The sequence below is a fragment of the Cucurbita moschata genome, unplaced genomic scaffold (assembly GCF_002738365.1).
Source record: "Cucurbita moschata cultivar Rifu unplaced genomic scaffold, Cmos_1.0 Cmo_Scf00015, whole genome shotgun sequence".
Taxonomy (NCBI): domain Eukaryota; kingdom Viridiplantae; phylum Streptophyta; class Magnoliopsida; order Cucurbitales; family Cucurbitaceae; genus Cucurbita; species Cucurbita moschata.
In genome coordinates, this window is record NW_019268531.1 from 1,674,177 (window position 1) to 1,692,777 (window position 18,601).

The 18,601-nt window shown below is 38.3% G+C and overlaps 6 protein-coding genes and 2 non-coding genes across 11 annotated transcripts in view; 7 read left to right on the top strand and 1 right to left on the bottom strand.

The window, feature by feature from the left end:
* The first annotated feature begins 2,549 nt into the window (after positions 1–2,549).
* LOC111453531 (scarecrow-like protein 4) lies at positions 2,550–4,929 on the top strand. The gene is made up of 2 exons (XM_023094659.1): positions 2,550–2,732; positions 2,861–4,929. The coding sequence occupies exon 2, from the start codon at positions 2,881–2,883 to the stop codon at positions 4,723–4,725; it is 1,845 nt and encodes a 614-aa protein (XP_022950427.1). The 5' UTR covers positions 2,550–2,732; positions 2,861–2,880; the 3' UTR covers positions 4,726–4,929.
* Positions 4,930–5,789: 860 nt separating this feature from the next.
* TRNAY-GUA lies at positions 5,790–5,878 on the top strand. Its single transcript is given in 2 exon segments — positions 5,790–5,826; positions 5,843–5,878. It is a non-coding gene; the product is annotated as a tRNA-Tyr (tRNA).
* Positions 5,879–5,979: 101 nt separating this feature from the next.
* TRNAY-GUA lies at positions 5,980–6,068 on the top strand. The gene is given in 2 exon segments: positions 5,980–6,016; positions 6,033–6,068. It is a non-coding gene; the product is annotated as a tRNA-Tyr (tRNA).
* Positions 6,069–6,333: 265 nt separating this feature from the next.
* Positions 6,334–7,085, top strand: LOC111453508. Its single transcript, XM_023094629.1, has 3 exons — positions 6,334–6,540; positions 6,628–6,749; positions 6,839–7,085. Exons 1-3 carry the CDS (start codon positions 6,356–6,358, stop codon positions 6,910–6,912), a joined length of 381 nt encoding a protein of 126 aa, XP_022950397.1. The 5' UTR covers positions 6,334–6,355; the 3' UTR covers positions 6,913–7,085.
* Positions 7,086–8,232: 1,147 nt separating this feature from the next.
* Positions 8,233–8,945, top strand: LOC111453509. Its single transcript, XM_023094630.1, has 3 exons — positions 8,233–8,432; positions 8,520–8,641; positions 8,731–8,945. Exons 1-3 carry the CDS (start codon positions 8,248–8,250, stop codon positions 8,802–8,804), a joined length of 381 nt encoding a protein of 126 aa, XP_022950398.1. The 5' UTR covers positions 8,233–8,247; the 3' UTR covers positions 8,805–8,945.
* Positions 8,946–13,803: 4,858 nt separating this feature from the next.
* Positions 13,804–17,089, top strand: LOC111453505 (CRAL-TRIO domain-containing protein C23B6.04c-like). Of its 2 annotated transcripts, XM_023094622.1 has the most exons (6): positions 13,804–13,913; positions 14,591–14,689; positions 14,796–14,972; positions 15,952–16,050; positions 16,327–16,572; positions 16,662–17,089. In XM_023094622.1, the coding sequence occupies exons 2-6, from the start codon at positions 14,618–14,620 to the stop codon at positions 16,962–16,964; spliced, it is 897 nt and encodes a 298-aa protein (XP_022950390.1). In that variant the 5' UTR covers positions 13,804–13,913; positions 14,591–14,617; the 3' UTR covers positions 16,965–17,089. The 2 variants fall into 2 exon arrangements, with proteins under 2 accessions (XP_022950390.1, XP_022950391.1); XM_023094623.1 differs by lacking the exon at positions 13,804–13,913 and having other exon boundaries at positions 14,262–14,689.
* Positions 17,090–17,164: 75 nt separating this feature from the next.
* LOC111453506 (protein N-lysine methyltransferase METTL21A-like) lies at positions 17,165–18,210 on the bottom strand. The gene has a single exon (XM_023094624.1). The coding sequence runs from the start codon at positions 18,114–18,116 to the stop codon at positions 17,283–17,285; it is 834 nt and encodes a 277-aa protein (XP_022950392.1). The 5' UTR covers positions 18,117–18,210; the 3' UTR covers positions 17,165–17,282.
* A 129-nt stretch (positions 18,211–18,339) lies between these two features.
* The window catches only part of LOC111453507 (AP-3 complex subunit sigma-like), a 2,938-nt gene continuing 2,676 nt past the window's right edge, over positions 18,340–18,601 (top strand). For 2 of the 3 annotated variants that reach the window (XM_023094626.1, XM_023094628.1), the window contains exon 1: positions 18,340–18,529. In XM_023094626.1, coding sequence (XP_022950394.1) covers positions 18,461–18,529 — 69 coding nt within the window. In that variant the 5' untranslated portion in view covers positions 18,340–18,460. The remainder of the gene's footprint in view (positions 18,530–18,601) is intronic. The other variant, XM_023094627.1, reaches the window with a different exon arrangement.

Consider the following 18,601-nt stretch of genomic DNA (forward strand, 5'->3'; position numbering starts at 1 on the left):
AAAAAAAAAAAAAAAAAAAAAAAAAAAAAAAAAAAAAAAAAAAAAAAAAGCAAAATCCAATTACAGTCCTGTCCTTTTCACCTCGACACAAACCACAAACATCGCCATCCTGGGACACGCAATCCGTACACTGCGTTACATATATGTCGTCCCCAATTTGGTCATTTCATTTTTTGCTTTTTTCTTTTTTCTTTTTTCTTTTTTTTTTCCACCAACAATGTTACAACATTTTTATATTATCAAATTTAACTCAAATTATAACCTAAATTTTAATTAACTATTGTAATTTTTTTACCATACATTTAAATTTAATAAAATACAATGCAATAATATTCAATTTTACACAAATTAATTAGAGTATAATTTCATAAAAACACATAAATTTGAACCAAATTAATTCGAGAACTTATCTTTAAATATTACTATTTTTTTTTTTTTGTTAATACTCCAAAAAATTAATTATGCTTATAAGGGTGGAAATAAAATTATATATTTCTTTAACAAATTCATCCACCTGTTTATTATATGGTATTTAAGCAAGTAATTATTACAAAAATATTAATTATTTAGATTTATTTAGATTTTAATGCTATTTTAAGCTTATTTATAAAATGTTAGAGTGTTTTCTAAAATTAAAATTTTGATCTCCCCCAATATTAAAAATTTAGGTGGAATAATAAATTTATAACCGAACAAGTTTATTATCAAAATTAATTGTTTATCTCGATAAATTATTTAATGAAAATGAACAAACTCTAACCGAGCTTAACTTGCTTATGATAATAACAACCTATACAATGTAGGTCAAAGATTCACATCGTCACCTAATTGTAATGTTTTTTTAATTTATATAATATATATATATGAATAAATAAATAAATAAATAAATTACGAAGTTTGAGAGGAAGAAGTGGCAGAGTGGGGCCTACAGCCTCTTCTCCATTTGATTGCTTTGATTATATTGGTGTTTAGTCTAATCATCTATATTAAACCCTTTTAACGGTGGGATTTGATTGGTTTCATTTGGATTAAATTATAAATTTTTAATATTTAATAAACTCAATAATTAATGCTCTTTTAAACTCATGTACATGTTTTTGTTTTATTTTTGATTGGCAATATATTGTTAATTAAAATATAACATATGGTGTCAGTGAACTATCGATTTAAATTACCAAATTGGTGAGGCTGACAGAATTTAATTCTCTTTTAACTCTGCAACTTTATTTATAAAAAGTGTACAAAATCACCCAAAATAAAGAAAGGGTTATAAAAAGGGAATAAAATAATAACAATAATAAAACCAATGGCAAGCAAAGGGAGTTGATTGAATGGAGGGCTGGGATTTAACAGCAAATGCAAGGAACTGAGAAACATGGGCCGTTGATGAAGACATGGAGAGTTGACTAAAAAGAACAAAACAGCAAGGCGCAAGCTGATGACTTAGGTTGACATTGACACCACTAATGTGTACAATGTCACCAATTTGTAAGGCTGCTTTCTTTCTTTCCTTCTTTGGGATTCTCACTGCTCTAAACCCAACACTAAAATTTTAAGAATTGATTGAGCTGTCTTGGCTACGTTCGAGTTACCGATATTTGTTTGTAGTGGTTTACTAATTTTTCTTGTTTGGTGAATGCACATTTGTAGCTTCTAGTGTCTCGGGTGTCAAGGTATCATAAACAAGTAGTTATTCCCTTAGTTGCACTGATCATGATGTTGTTCATTAATAGGACCGAATCCCTCGATGAACGGTAAAAAAAAACTTTAGTTGGAGTAATTGGTTGCAACGTTGTTGAAGGATGAGTGGTCCGTTGAGCTTTTTTGGTCCTTCAAAAGACTTAAATTTGAACTTGAAAGGCAAAGTGGGTAGTGAAAGCGAGGTCATCAACGGTTCAAAAGGAACATGGTTCTTGTTTTTAATAAAGCATTCACTTTGCCTCTTTTTTCTTCTCATTTTTCTTTTTACCTTTCCACTCTCTTTTTTTACCCTAGCCTTTACCCCTAATCCCCCTCACCCCCAACCTAATAAAGTATGCCTACCCTCGCAATTAAATAATTAAATAAATAAAATATACGAAATAAATTATTAGATTTAGATTGGTCGTTAACTTGGTTATATATATATATTTGTTTATTTATTTATAACGTGGAGGGTGACGTTGTAGAAGGGGTTCACGTGAAACGGGGAGTTTTGAGTGAATTTAACTGACAAACACGGCCCTGCAATCCCCAATCTCCATCTCTCTTCTATACAAGCAAATCCGCGCTTCTCCGCCACTCTTTCAAATTTGGACGGACAGGATCTTCCGACCACCTTACCATCTCCCACGTCATCCGACGGCGCTCTCGAGGTTACTCTTAAATTAACGTGTCACTCTGAACTTGGGTGTCTGGTCCCCACTTGTTCTTGTCAGTTTCCCCGCATTGAGCGGGAGCCACTCCACCTCCCTCTCCACGTAGATACACATCATTCGGTCTCGTCAGATCCCCACTGGGCCTCACCTGCCACGTCCTCCCTATTCAACTCTGCTCACTATTTCCCTTAAATGTTCATTTCTTTTCTCCTCTTCTCTTCCCAACGTGGGCCCACCATTCTCCGGAGGAAACTTTTCTTTTTTATCTCTCTCTGACCTCTCTCCCTCACTTTCTCACTCTCTTCTCTCTGCATAAACAGCCTCACCGACGACCTCGCCGCCGTGATCTCTTCACTTCCGCCGGCTTTCCTTTCTGTATGCATTCCTTTACCTACTGTCTTTTCCGGGGCTTATTTTAACTGGTTTTGAGTCGCTGTCGCTGACTTTTGTTGTTGTTCTTCTTCTTCTTTTTTGCTTGCATGTTTGAAATGGTGTGACTGTAGATTCTTGTTTTGGCCGGAAAATGGCGAATATGTGTGCCGATAGCGGCAATCTTATGGCGATTGCTCAGCAAGTCATGAAGCAGAAGCAGCTACAAGAGCAGCAACAGCAGCAGCACCCACAGCAGTCGCCTCAGCAGCTCACTGGACCCTGTACTTTCGGTCTCAACCCATGGACTGCCTCGAACCATTCTCTGTCCGGTGCGCCAGATTTGGGATTTGGGCTCTCTGGAGCTGGATTTCCCGACCCGTTTCAGGTTCAGAGAGTAGTCGACGGTGGAGATACGAGCTTTCAGTTTCCCAATTTGGAGCACCATTCTTCTGCTTTCAGATTTACCGATTTCGACGGCGGCGCTGCGGCAGAGTTCGACTCCGATGAGTGGATGGACAGTCTAATAGTCGGTGGAGATTCAACGGAGAGCTCTAATCTTCCTTCTGGTTGCGAAGCGTGGCAGTCTAATTCGGATTTTGCTTTCTATGGTGCCGATCCCTTTATCCCCTGTCCCAGTCGCCTAACTATTCCCTGTTCTTCACCCTCTGATCTTAACAGAGTCATTTTCCCTGACCCTCCCAAAAGTCAAACCGCCGTTCAACCGCCGGTGGTCTCGTGGACGGGACTTACGTCGGCGACTCCGCCGGCGGTCCTCAAGGACACTCAAGTTCCCAACCCTCCCCTTATTGTTCACAAGAGTGAAGATAACGGCGGTTCGTCGAGTTCTGCAGAGACTGAATCGACTCCGCCGCTACTTAAAACCCTAATTGAATGTGCTCGACTTTCCGAATCGGAGCCAGATCGAGCGGCGCAAATGTTAATTCAGCTTAAGGAATCGTCATCGGAGCACGGAGATCCGACGGAGAGAGTCGCCTTTTACTTTCTCGAAGCTCTGTGCCGGAGATTGTCGCTTCGATCGGAGAATTGTTTGGTTTCTTGCGAATCCACTTCCGATGATTTCACTCTCTCTTATAAAGCTCTGAACGACGCTTGCCCGTATTCTAAATTCGCACATTTGACTGCGAATCAAGCCATACTCGAGATTACAGAGAACGCAAGCAGGATTCACATAATCGACTTCGGGATTTCACAGGGAGTTCAATGGGCGGCTCTTCTTCAAGCTCTCGCAACCCGCTCTACCGGAAAACCAACAGGAATTCGGATCTCTGGCATTCCGGCTCCGATGCTCGGGAACTGTCCGGCGACGGCGCTGTTCGCAACAGGTAACCGACTTGCCGAGTTCGCAAAGCTTCTGGAACTAAACTTCGAATTCGACCCAATTCTGACTCCAATCGAAGAACTGAACGAATCGTCGTTCCGAATCCAGTCGGAGGAATCCCTGGCCGTGAATTTCATGCTTCAATTATACAACCTCCTCGACGAAACTCCTCGCGCCGTTCTCAACGTTTTGAAACTGGCAAAATCGCTGAACCCTAAAATCGTGACCCTCGGCGAATACGAAGCCAGTCTAAACCGGGTCGGGTTCTTCACCCGGTTCACTAACGCACTGAGATATTACTCTGCCATTTTCGAATCACTGGACCCAAAATTACCTCGCGACTCAAACGAGAGGCTGCAACTGGAAAAGCTCGTGCTCGGGCGGCGAATCGTCGGCGTGGTGGGACCGGAGTCGTCGTCGGCGGCGGCGGCGGGAGGCAAAACGGAACGAATGGAAGAGAAAGAAGAGTGGAAAATGTTAATGGAAAACAGCGGATTTGAAGCAGTAAATCTGAGTCATTACGCGAGAAGCCAAGCTAAAATCCTTTTATGGAAGTACGATTACAGCTCTGAGTATTGTCTGATGGAATCCTCAGCTGGGTTCTTGTCGTTGGCATGGAAGGATGTCCCGATCATTACAGTTTCTTCGTGGCGTTGAAAGCAACAGGTACCGTAATTCGTTTATTACATGATATTATAAAATGTAATTTCATTTTTCCGTGCTGTAAAAAAATGATCTTAAGATATTTTAATAATCACATACCGCCATTGACGATCATATCAAGAATCATGGGAGTTTCAGAAATTAATTGAAGGATTGTTGTTGTTCTTGATCGAAATTGCAAAATGGAAATTTGAGATTGACTGGGTTTGTTTGGTCGGTCGGAGTGGTGGTCGGAGTGAAGTGTGCATGGAGTGTGGGACCCCTTTCTGTGATCTGTGTTCTGTGTTTCTTTTACTCAGTTTATGTCTTCATTTGCACCGACTGTCCGGTAGTAACCGCCTCCACCCTTTTTAAATTATGTTCTTTTCAGATGGGTCCTTTTCTCAATTATTTTTGCTGGGATGTCCTTTTTCGACAACGAACATATCTAATTTTTGGGGATAATAAAGAGATAATGTAGACATGTTCTTTGGACAATAATTTTGAACATTTAAACCTTCAATCTTAAAGAGGAACCAGACATTGGATTCTGACGTTTTCACCAATGTTTCCTTCATTGCTTCCCTTGAAGATGAGATAGCTCTCTCATCAATGCGGTTTTATATCCCATACCTTTCACAAATCACTTAGTCTCGCTCGTCTTTGATGCTCAATTTTTCGTTCGTCTTTTGTCAATTTTTTATTCTTATTATTCTTTTTAAAGAAGTTTTATTTGATACAACAACTCTTAATTATGTTCAAATTTAAATTTTCATGAGTTTCCATACGAGTGATTTGTAAGTACGAGATGTTTTATATTTGAAACTTATATAAATATGTTGAACCCTCGTTATGAATTTTCTAGGAAGTACACTTGTCTACTCTACTTCAACAAATTAAGAAAAGGTATCAATTGATCTAAAAAGATATGTACACAAATTCTTTTGTTTTTTAGAAACAAAATGAAGTAATTAAAATGCCTAATACATTCGGTGAAATTAAAAGGTCGGGTTTTTTAAAGAATAAATAATGTTTAGAAATTGAAAATATAAAAATACTTTAAGCAATTGGAAACACAACCGACCTTAGCTCAGTTGGTAGAGCGGAGGACTGTAGTGAGGTATTCTCAGATATCCTTAGGTCGCTGGTTCGAATCCGGCAGGTCGGATTTATTTTTCTTAAATAAGAGAAATATCTCCGTATTCAAATATGTTTGTATCTCTTTAAAAAAAATAATGTATAAATATTAATCAGAAACTTTACTCATCTCCGACCTTAGCTCAGTTGGTAGAGCGGAGGACTGTAGTGTGGGATTCACAGATATCCTTAGGTCGCTGGTTCGAATCCGGCAGGTCGGATCATTTTATTTTTATTTTCTATTGTAATTATCATTTTCGTTTATAAATTAAATTTTAGACTACGTGTCATGTTAAACTACAGTGCAAGAAAGTTTGGGTATGTCAACGCCACGAAATATTTCAATTGTGTGAAGGTGATACACGTGTCTTAATTACTCCACGTGTCACGCTTAGAACGCGACAATTTTCCCAGTGTAGCGTTGAAGTTGGGGAAGATTTCCACCTTACTATCTTTGTCTGACTAATTTTATATTAAACGATTCTTCCACTTAACTTCAGAAGCAAATATGATAAACGCAGTCAGATTCGGCCGCAGTCCACCGCCGATCGTGCTCACATTACCTCTTCCGCCGCAGCTCCGTCGTATAGACTTGCCAGAGCTCAGATCCCGTCAACGTATCGGTTTTTCCACCGCTCCTGATCAGACCCCACAGAACATGGATGACTCTAAGAGCACCGCCAAGCAGACTGAGTTAGATCTTTCTCGTTTCTGTGTGCATAGGCCAGTTTATGGGGTATGTTAAAAGGTTAATTTTTTTGAAATGTGTCGTTAAAGCAGAGATCTAATGACTGATTCGTTTGGGCACGCGTACGCGAGCCGAAGCGAGGAAGAAGGATTTGGAGGGATTTATAGATCCGTCGAGTCAACGGAAGAGGGGGCTGAGAATGAAAAGAAACCCGGTAATTAAACGCTTATGCATTTTCCTTAATTAAATTATGATGATGATTGGTGTGTTTAATTACTGTGTTGTTTGAATTATGTTTTGAAGAATATGATAAAAGCCAAGGGAGCGAAGTGAAGGAGAAGGAGAAGGCTGGACATCAAACTCAATCCAACTGCTAAGAGCAATGATGTTGTCTGATACTCGTTTGCATTATGTCTGATGTTTTTCGTTGTCATGATGTCGTGAGAAGTTAGTTTGTATAAAATCTAAATTTGCATTTTGTAAATTAATTGAAACAATACTGGATGTGATGATAAGGGGTTGGACCAACGATTACCTTATTTCTTGCTTTCTTCGTTCTTCCTTCCATCTCCGACGAGATGGATCACCTGTTAGGAATTACTGGTCTAGTCAACTTCTTTTTCAAATAAAGTTTTAGTCTTTATGGAGTTCTATTCTTCTGGGACTTCTGCTAATACTTTTTTAGATATTTGTATGTTCAACGACTTAATCGTTGTGGTCTCTATCTTTTTGTTAAGTATATGCATTTATCGTTGTGGTTTTTATCTTTTTGTAAAGACTATACATTAGTCACCATGCTTAGAATTAATTAATAAAAGAATTGTTTGTTCTTTGCTCTAACAATTTATGTTCTCATTTCGAAATAATCTGCTCATCACTAGTCACAAAAATACCACTGTTATCGCCCCTTATTCCTGTAAGGGTTCGGGTCGGATTTTAGCTTAGGGGTGTACATGGATTGGGTTGTCCTAAGGGTACTTTCTTGGGTTGTCCTAAGGGTACTTTTAGGACCAATTCGAACATATACGGGGTTCGGAAGGTAATTTAACCCGATTCGAATATATTCCGGGTTCAATATAAACCCGATTCGGTATGTTAATCAACTCAATCCAGTTTGGTCCGATGTACGTTCCTTGTTTGGGCTGTTGCCCATCAACTCAACCCATAACATCTTTGTTATAAGCCGTACATATCCGAATATTTAATTCGAGGAGGAACGAAATTGGATAATCGTTGATGATGTGGCAAGCATAAGGTCGTTTAGGTGGCTGGTTTGAAAACGGTCGGATTTATTTTTCTTGAATAAAAAATTAGAGAAATGGCTCCATATTCTAGATGTATGTTTGAATCTCTTTAAAAACAAATAATGAACACAAATTAATAAAAAAAAACCTCACCCAGATGAGGACGGTAGCGTGGCAGGTCGAATTATTATTTTTGTTTATATATTAATTTTTTTTTACATTTTATCTATCATTAAACAATGAACATTCATGGGATATCGCCACGCAGGACTACGTGTCATGTTTAAACTACAGTGCAAGAAAGTTTGGGTACGTCAACGCCACGCAAGATTTCAACTGTGTGAAAGTCACACACGTGTCATACTTACTCCACGTGTCACATTTACAACGTGAAAATTTTCCAAGTGTAGCGTTCATCAAGTTGGGGAAGATTTCCACCTATTCTTCCACTTATCTTCAGAAGCAAATATGATAAATTCAATCAGATTCGGCCGCGTTCCACCGCCGATCGTGCTCACTTTACCTCTTCCACCGCGGCTCCGCCGTATAGACTCGCCTGAGCTCCGATCCCGTCAACTGATCGGTTTCTCCACCGCACCTGATCAGAACCAAGAGAACATGGATGACTCTAAGAACACCGACAAGCAGAGTGGGTTAGATCTTTCTCGTCTCTGGTTGCATGGGTCAGTTTATGGGGCCGTTTTAAAAGGTTAATTTTGTTAAAATGTGTGTAAAATCAGAGATATAATGACTGATTCGTTCGGGCTAGCGTACGCGTGCCGAAGCGAGTATGAAGGATTTGGAGGGATTTATAGATGGATTAAGTCAACCGAGGAGGGGGCTGAGAATGAAAAGAAACGTGGTAATTAAATTCTTATGCATTTTTCCTTAATTAAATGATGATGATGATTAGTGGTTTAATAACTGTTTTGTTTGAATTATGTTTTGAAGAATACGATAAAAGCCAAGGGAGCGAGGTGAAGGAGAAGGAGAAGGCTCGACATCAAACTCACTCCAACTGCTAAGAACAATGATCTTGTCTCATACTCGTTTGTATTGTGTCTGATGTTTTTCTTTGTCACGTTGTTGTCATGAGAAGTTAGTTTGTATAAAATCTAAATTTGCATTTTGTAAATTAATTAGAAGAATATTGGGTGTGATGATAAGGGGTTGGACCACACATCGTGCGCCACCACCGGAATGTTACCGTCGTCATCGCCACCACCTATCCCTAGAAGAAGTTGCACGAGTCACTCGCTAGGAGAGGTGTATATGGTTCAGGTTGGGTTAGAGTCGGCCATCTTTGTTGTACTAATTCAAAAACCCATCTTTGTTGTACTAATTCAAAAACCCATCTTTGTTGTACCAATTCAAAAGTTAGTATTTACACTGAGTTTTGTCCAACCCAGAACTAATATATTCGGATTTTAATGCTAATTTAACTTAACCCAATCTCCCAATCTCTAGAGTTTTGTCCAACCCAAAACTAATATATTCGGATTCTAATGCTAATTTAACTTAACCCAATTTCTATAATTCGGGTTGGGTCGGGTCGGTCGAGCCGCCGATTATTTTGAAGATGCGGAACCCAAAACGAATGAATATATTCGGATTCTTATGCTAATTTAACTCAACTCTGATTCGGGTCGGGTCGGGTCGGCCTTGGGGCTCGATGTACACACCAGGCCGATTATTTTAAAGATGCGTAACGTCTTTGTTCTAAGCCGTACATCTCCGAATATTTAATTCGAGGAAAAACGATTTTGGATAATCGCTGACGTGGCGAGCATAAGGTCGCTTGGGAACAACGCTATTGATGATCAATTGTCAACGAACGCATCCCCGTTTTAACTTGCCTCTACCGCCCCGGGACTTTTATTATTCCACGTTACGAATTTTCAGCCGTTGATCTGTACCAGCATCGCTCAATCCACGCGGTGCATTTCACTTGGTCCACATATATAATACATTAGGGCTCCTTCCCGCCGTTCTCATCCCATTTCTGCTTTCCCTTCACCGGTCCTCGTTTTAGGTCTTCTTGCTGTGCTTTATTTGGGGATTTTTTCCATCGTGGCGGTATGTCGGATGCGTATCGGAAATTCCGGTTGCTAACGGCGCTTTCTTTACGCGGAAATCCAAATTCAGGTTCGTGTCTTGTACAATTCCAGTCGCCGTTCGTTCTGATTGGAATCTGTGTTTACAGTGATCGGGACCGGTTTTTGCGGCGTTGAATAACGTCTTCTGTAACTAAAGCATTCTCACCGGATGTTCTAGGCCTTCTGCGTTGATGTTCCCAATCGGAATGGATTCCTAATTCTCGACGGCTGTAGAGCTTCTATGTTAAGGCGAGGAGAGAACGATCCGTCGGGTTCGCTCCAACGCTGGGAGATGTTCGGCAGCTGCATCCAAGGAAGGTTGATTTGATTAGTGTGTCATGGATGTATAAGATATCAGGACGAAACCTCCCTATATTGATAGGGAGGCGGTTTCTGGTCGATCTTTGTCATCCGACCTTTGCCATGACAGGTGCGCTTGCATGGCAGGTCAACTACATTAATGGAAAAAAAGATTTTTGGGTTTAGAGGAGGGATCGCACGGGAATTGCCCGGGATCCCTCCTCTCTGGTGTGTTCCGATTCCCTTTCTCTTTATTTCTATCCTTATTATGCGTAGCTGCCGTCAACTGCTTGCATCCTTTGGGATTACTCGATCGCTCTCGCTCAACCGTGCTCCTTTCGAAGGTCCGAAAGGTATTAACAATTTCTTTGATCTCAATCAATTCGTAGATAAACGTAGGAGGAAGGTTAAAGCAACCGCGTTGGTAAGAGTAATACGTGAGCTAAGACTAATCTTCATTAATCTAGCCGGTATATAATCTTAATTTGCTTAATAGGATCCCTTCGCTAATATTTATACAGCTTTACAGTAAAGTTTCATTTGGTTATTTAGCTTTAAGGGTAATTTGACCGAGATTTGTCATGCCAACTACTATCTTTTTTAATCTCTTAGTAGAATTATCATTCGCACACCGCTTGGAAGATACCGATTTCATAGCTTTGTATTAGTCGTCCTCTCCTCTCGGGAAGCTCGATCATGAAAAATTAATAATTTATTTGTTAGTCTGGACTAAAATAATACAAGTTATTTTGATTTCCCATTCAAGTTCTGTGTTCATTTTATTCAAAGAATGACAGAGTACCCTGGGTTGAGGCTTCTTTTTATGTGCGTCGTATGATGGTCGGTCTAAGTCTGTATATGATAACATTTTATTATCGTCACATTGTAAAACACATATAGAAATGGAACATGCATAAAGGAAACTAATTTGGATCGGGTCGAGGATCGAAGGATGGTATGAACTTCGCCATGGATGAGCTGTTGGATCTGCTGATTTTTGTCAAAAGTGCTGTGTCGTCCCAAGAGTAATCTGACCGTGTGGGTAACTTAAATTTTTATATTCTTGCTTAATTTTAGCACATCATCTCGAAATTTTAAGCCGTCTTCCCTTTTGTTACGAACTCCTGTTCTCTGTATTCCACTTCCACGCTGCAATTGTTTCGCGTGTTCTATTTTGGTGTAACAGTACTGGATTTTTGCAATGGTACGATGATCATTACTGTTATGCAACTTGCAACAGAATACATTGTGGCTGGCTGTGTTTTAGTTTGCCCTGGTTTTTCAGAGGATGACGGTATCTATACTAATGAGCTACTGCAATAGAATGGAAGTCTGTTCGTGTTTTTGGAATTTTGCTTAGTGACCGGCTGTAAGATAATGTATGTCCTACATTTTTTGCATTTATGGTAATGTCTTCTCGGATATTAGAAATGAAATATTATTCAAGTTCAGGTTTCGTCTTTGTCGTTTGTTCATATGTGAGTTTTGTCTGTCTTTTTTCCATTTATATTAGTCCTCTGTTTTCAGATTGTCGTGTGCCAACAAGACACTCCGTACCTGTGTCTCTATTTATGTTGATTTTCAGGTGTTGGTGTTGGTGTCGATTTTGGTTGATAAACGAGCATATGCTGCTGATAATGAGCTTCAAAGAGTTTAAATGTCATATTCTTTTAAGACAATGAAAATCATTTAGAGAAACATATCCATGTGATGGCCCTTGTTAGTGGGGAAGAATCCATGGAAATGACCCTTAGCTCAATGATGGTAGAGCAATCAATAGGGTAAGAGGGAGGTTAGTGGATAGAATCTATTTGGATCGAATATTTATGGGTTCATTCAGTCGATGCCATTTGGCCACGCCATTTAAGGAACCTATTGGGTCCTTAGCATTCGGCCACGAGGAGGTCAAGTGCTGCTAAAGCCGAGATGGGGGGACGCATGAGCTCGACTATCAAGCCGATCTAACTGTGGGATAAAACTAAGAGTATTCGATGTTGATCAGGTATGAATAAACGACAGAAAGACTCATGCATACTTTCTTGTGAAAGGAGACCCACATAAAAGGTAACAAAAACTAAACATTTGAGTGTGTTGGATGTTACACTCTATTAGAGTGAGTATTTATATAGCAGAAAGGAAATGTTTGGATCATGTCTATGTCTATGCATCTGTTATGGATTGATCAACTCAATATAGAAGCAGGAATGCAAAAATATTGCCTGCTATTGTCAACGTTGTAGCGATGATATCTGTAGAAAGCAAATCTTGTCACCCAAATGAGACTTTTCCCTAAAGAAAACAAGAAATAAATGCAATGAAATGCAATCTAATGCCCGAAAAATCTGCCACACCAATATATAAATACTAATTATTTATGTAATGGATTAATTAAATAAAATTTCACTAATCACATTAATAAAACTAAGGAGGGTAAAGTCAACCTATTTAGTTGATGTGGGTCGAATCTTACGTGTATTCGATCTTGAGATTTAGACTGATCTTGAGATTTAGATCGATCTTGAGATTTAGACCGATCTTGAGATTTAGACTATACGTCCCTTTTAGATTTTAAATTGTGTGGTTTTAATTTAGGTTCAAGAGAGCATTCAATTTGAGAGATTTAGACTATACGTCCCTTTTAGATTTTAAATTGTGTGGTTTTAATTTAGGTTCAAGAGAGCATTCAATTTGATTCATGAATATCTCTACTAAATAGGTAGGGAAGTGTTGATGTGATTATGAAATCTATTTTGTATTATTTATTCTCAAATCATTTATTATTTTCGATTTTTCGTTCCTTTTTTAATTCTTTTATTATCTTTGTTTTTTTTTTCAAATATATATTTTTTTTTAGTTTTTTGTATTATTTATGTTATTATTGTTTTTTTATTAGTTCTTCTAACTCATTTTCTTTTTGTAATTATGTGTGTTTTGTGCGTGGTTTTGAGATTTCCTTTTAGCTATTTATTCTTTTGTTTGATTTTTTATTGATAAAAATTATTTTTATCTGCTAATCTTTTTCAAATGGTTAAAAGGAGTGAAATAAACAAATTAATATTTAATTTTTAGATATGACATTTATAAATGATTTTTCTAATTATTTACGTAAAAATAATAATTAATAATGACGACTAAATAAACTTAAAAAGTTTAAAATGCCTATTATTTATATCACAAGTATATCAATGAATAAAAGTTAAATAAAAAAAGTTCATACAACTTTATAATATACTTATCTTATTTAATATAATTTACTCTACTATATGCTTGATTTTTGAAATATAAGTTACACTAAATATTTACTAATATTTATTTTAGAATAATTATAAAATTTATTACAAAATAAACTAAAAAATATACTATATAAATGAGAAAATTAGTTAAAATTATTGTAGTAATTTAACTTATTAAAAATAAAAGAGTTACAGCAATTTTTTATTATCTAGAATTAAATAGAATTTTATTACCGTAATAAATAGAAAAAAATACTATGAAATTCTGTTTACGATCAAACTGAACAATTTCCTAAAAACATTATACTCGAGGGAAAATTGTATATTCTCTTAAAAAAAAAACATTTTTAAAGACCAAAGTAGTAATCACGTTGAACGCGGGAGAATTGTTAATTCTAATTAGTGAACCGTATGAGTCTTTGGAGTTCTTCTTCTTCTTCTTCTTCCTCTCATTTTCAGCTCTGAGAAGCGCCTTTTCGCTCCTCTCTCCCGATCGCTGCCTCAGGTTAGTTCGTTCTCCTGTTATAGATCTTTATTTTGCAATTAGCAGGCAATGCGTTTCTAGCCGATCGAAAATTAAATTTGACTTTATTTGTTGTCATTTGGTACATTTCTGAATACGGCACCGATCGGTGAACGCTGACTCCGTATTTCGCTATTTGGCTTGCATTATTCAAATGTATCATCTCTTGCTTTGTTTTGTTTTATTTAATTTCCCTCTCGGATTGATCTGTAAGCCTCTCTCGTTGACTAACTCTGAGTCTAGGAGTAGCGTTTATTTCGCGGAGGTGTGTGGATCAATGTATCTGGTAATTTTACACTGCAGATTTCTGAATCTTTCGATTGCTCTGTAGAGTTGTCGGTGTTTTTTTCCCCATCGCTTTCGCATTCAATGACCTTTAATCTTCTTGAATTAAATATTATTGTTGTTTTGATCATTTTCCGCGATTTTCTTTTGTTCTATTTTGTGTGGGGGAGGTTGCCTTACTACATCATTCAACCAAATTTGTCAAGCTTCAATACTTGACAATCCTCCAATCCCTCATTTACTCATAATTATTTTGAACACGAAGTGGACCATGATATTTAGTGTTTTGTTGCAAGTGCTGAAATAATTAGTTGAGCCCTTAAAAGTAGATTACAGTGTCTTTTATATGTATGATAGCCTTCTGAATGTTGTAGGTTAAATTTGCTCTGTGCGTATTCAACATGTTTCTTTTTAAACGAAGGGGCTCCCTAAACAATGGTGAAACCGATGATTCTTCACAGCAGGATGCGAAGGTAGACAGCTACTTTTAACCTTTTTTTTTTTCCCCTGTTTCAAATGTAATTTTATAGAGACAGAAGTGATGAATTGAACGCTTTTTTTATGATCTATAATGAACAGATCAATGAACTAAGAGCAGCACTCGGGCATCTATCCGGTCATAGTTTAAAGTACTGTGATGATGCATGCCTTCGGAGATATTTGGTAGCTCGGAATTGGGATGTTCACAAGTCAAAGAAAATGCTGGATGACTCACTCAAATGGAGGGCAGCTTATAAGCCCGAGGAAATCAGATGGGTTAGTTTGATATCAATCTTTAAGTTCTTTACCTTTTCTTTAAACTCTCTGAGCTACTTCTAAGTACGAATGTGCGTTTATATCATTATAAGAGGGGGGAACGATTGCCTTCTAAACTTTTGATCGAAGTAATTCCAAGTTAGTGAGAACAAACTAGTGTCACACAGAAAGAGGAAACAAGCTTATTCCTAACTATTTAGATGCTGAAAATTCTTCAATCTCAAGCCCCGTGGAAATTTAGGACTATATATATATATATATATATATTGACTTCCGATAGTCTCATAAAATTAGAAGGTAGTTTCTTTAAGAAAGGGAACATTTCAGTTTGTTTAGGAAAATGGTCCAAATTTTAGGAGTGTATTGACTTTTTATTTATTTATTATTATTAGTATCGTAAATTTAGATTCTTAGGCTTATTGTAGGATGAAGGGATATAGTTACCTACATTCCAGGCCGAAAGTTGTCTTGCAATTATTCTCCACCCTCCTATCCATCTCAGACTTTCTCTGCCTTCCCTTCTCATAAATGATATTATGGGCTTATTCAAAACAGATATCCAAAAACAAATACATCAACTATCGTCAATAGTTCAACCAAAAAATCTTTACATACTATCTTGCCACTTATTTTCTTTCTCCACAGCTCATCTTCCATGAATCTTGAATCAACGTGCTTTTAAGTCAATAGACGTGTTTTTTTTTTTTTTGGCAAGGAAAAATCTAAATCTGTATTATTCCTATCAAATAGAATTTATCTTGAAACATTAATAATAGTAGTAACAATGATATTTTTTTTATTATTATTATTTCCTAATATTCAATTAAGAGAAAACAAAATGTGCTTAATAATTTTGATTATACCTGGAAGTTAAGTAGAACTTCCTATAATGAATTATGTTAATAAGAGCCATTGTGAGCAATAAGCGATAATAGACACATATTTACTTTTATATCTCACAAACTTCATTGTGATGCAGCACGAAGTGGCACATGAAGGTGAAACGGGCAAATCTTTTAGAGCAAATTTCTATGATCGTTTTGGTCGGTCGGTGCTCATATCCAGGCCAGGGATGCAGGTATTTTATTAAGATTTTCCAGCAGAAGTGCAAAATCAAAATTTAGAACCAATTTTAACAAAATCAATATGATTAGTATTTGCGTTATAAATTCCCATAATAGCATCGTTGTGAAACAAAGCATGGTTGAAAGAAAAACTTTGTTAAATAAGTTTTCAAACTTAGTTGTTTAATAAATTCAAAAATAAAAGTTGAAAGATTAAACTTTAATTTAAACGAAGAAATAAATAAATAACAAATAATAAAAATTGACTTGGTTTCCTGGTGAAATTTCAGAATACAAACTCGCCGGAAGACAATGTCCGGCATGTAGTGTATGTTTTGGAGAACACCATTATGAACCTTCGCGATGGCCAAGAACAGATATCGTGGCTGATAGACTTTACTGGATTTACAATAAACACCAACATCTCTGTCAAAGCAGCACGGGGCATAATTAACATACTGCAGAGCCACTACCCAGAAAGGCTTGCTATTTCCTTTCTCTACAATCCTCCAAGAATCTTTCAAGCCTTCTGGAAGGTTAGAATTCGAAGCTGTCTTTACTTCCTTACTGAATGAATGTTGAACTTTGAAGTCGATTTTGGTTCTAAAATCTCTCCTTTTGGAAGGCTATCGAGTACTTTATTGACTCAAAGACCGCTCAGAAAGTACACTTTCTATACCCCAACAACCAGAACAGTGTGGAGCTAATGAAATCTTTCTTCGACATGGAAAACCTTCCAAGTGTATTTGGGGGGAAAGCCACTCTTACTTACGACCATGAAGAGTTCTCAAAAATGATGGCAATAGACGACCTGAAAACCGCCAAGTTTTGGGAGTTCAGCGACAAGCCTTGCCGCCACATGAACGGACATTCAGGCCCAGAGGTGGCACCGGAAGAGCCAATGCCCATCTCAGTTTCATCAGCTTAGAAGGGTCTGTCTCATTCTTTGGATCTCTAATTTGCATGAACTAAGCTTAGTCCTGTCATTATGTTAAGACCCTTTTTTCAGATCAGAAATAAGTGATGAACCATAAACAGAAGCTTTTGATCAAATTTCTCTTTTCATAGCCAGAATAGATGTAAATTACCTTGAAATGATGCAATATTGAACCAATGGGCAGAGACTAATGACAGAAATTCAGAGTTTCTAATTGGCTAATAAGATCAAAATTGAATAATCTCTCTTTTACAAATGTTATCATGGGCAGAAGGCAAATGATGATGGATTCAAAAGATTAATTCATGATCAACCTTGGTTTGATGAACCAATGGCCGGTTTCTTACTCTGCTTGGCAGCAAAACGGTACACGACGACTCCGATTCTCGATCCTGGCGGTGGAGGATCTGTATGTAAGACTTCCACTTCGAACAACTTTCTCGCTTTCCTGAAGAAGCCCGAATCCTTCTTCCACCGCCGTAAATGGGCCATCACAAACACCATTTTGGGGTTTCCTCCGCCTAAGAGAAACCCCCTCAGCGTTTGGATAAGAGGGTCGTATAAATGGTCATGGTACACAACATCGGAAGCCAATATAAGATCAAATTCTCGCCCAATCAATTCGGGGTCAATGGCCTCTCCCCAATGAAGCGGCGCCACCTGAACGAAACCGCCGTTCGCCGCCAGAATGCTGGCGTTGGCTTCGACATTGAATTGGAGGTTGGAGATCACGTGCGAGAGATCGGTTACTGTCACTTGTGCTCCGAGAGTAGCGGCTGCGGCGATTCCGACTAATCCGGTTCCGGAGCCGATCTCTAGAACTTTCAGAGTTCGACGTTCCGAACCGTCGCGTGAGGCGGTGAGAATGGGCGTGAGAGGGTTGGTTTCAGGATGAGAGCGTTGATCGTCGAGAAGGTTGACAAGGGTAGTCGCCGCCGGCCAGAGCTGGAATGAGAGTCCTTGGGAAGGTAGCTGCCTGATTGATAGAGTCGAGTTGATTGAACGGATGAAATGGTGCTGCAATTCAGATACTACACCATCATTTGGAAGAGACAATTTGTTTATACCAGCTGCCTCCGCCGGAAGAATCACAGAGATGGGGCTTATGTCGTCGGCGTCGCCGCCGTCGAGTTCAGAAGACATGATACTGAGTCTGAAGTTCTTGTTTGCGTCTCTCTTCCCCGAATTTTTTGCATCCGTCTCGACGAATCCGTTAGGGCAGTTTTCGCTTTTCAGTTAGCCCAAGAAGACAACTGGGTCTGATCTTTTTCGTTTTTGAGGCCCAGGCTCAGGACCAGGCCCAATCCTTGAAATTTCGACTTCGGCCCATAGGGGCCGGACGTTATTCCCCCATTTTCTTCGCGGGAAATTGATTGCTGTGATTTCGTTTCGCTAGTCAATCGACACGAGAATTTCTTAGATCCAGACGGTACAAACCGTGCGATTCAGCGCTGTAATCAACCGGAGTGCTCGGGGTTCGGCCTACCATGATACGTGCGGTGATAGTGATGAATACCCAGGGCAAGCCTCGGTTTGCTAAGTTCTACGATTTTCAGGTCCCTTTCTGGGATTTGCACCTTCTTCTTTTTTTTTTCTTTTTTTTTTTTTTTTTTTTTAATATATATATT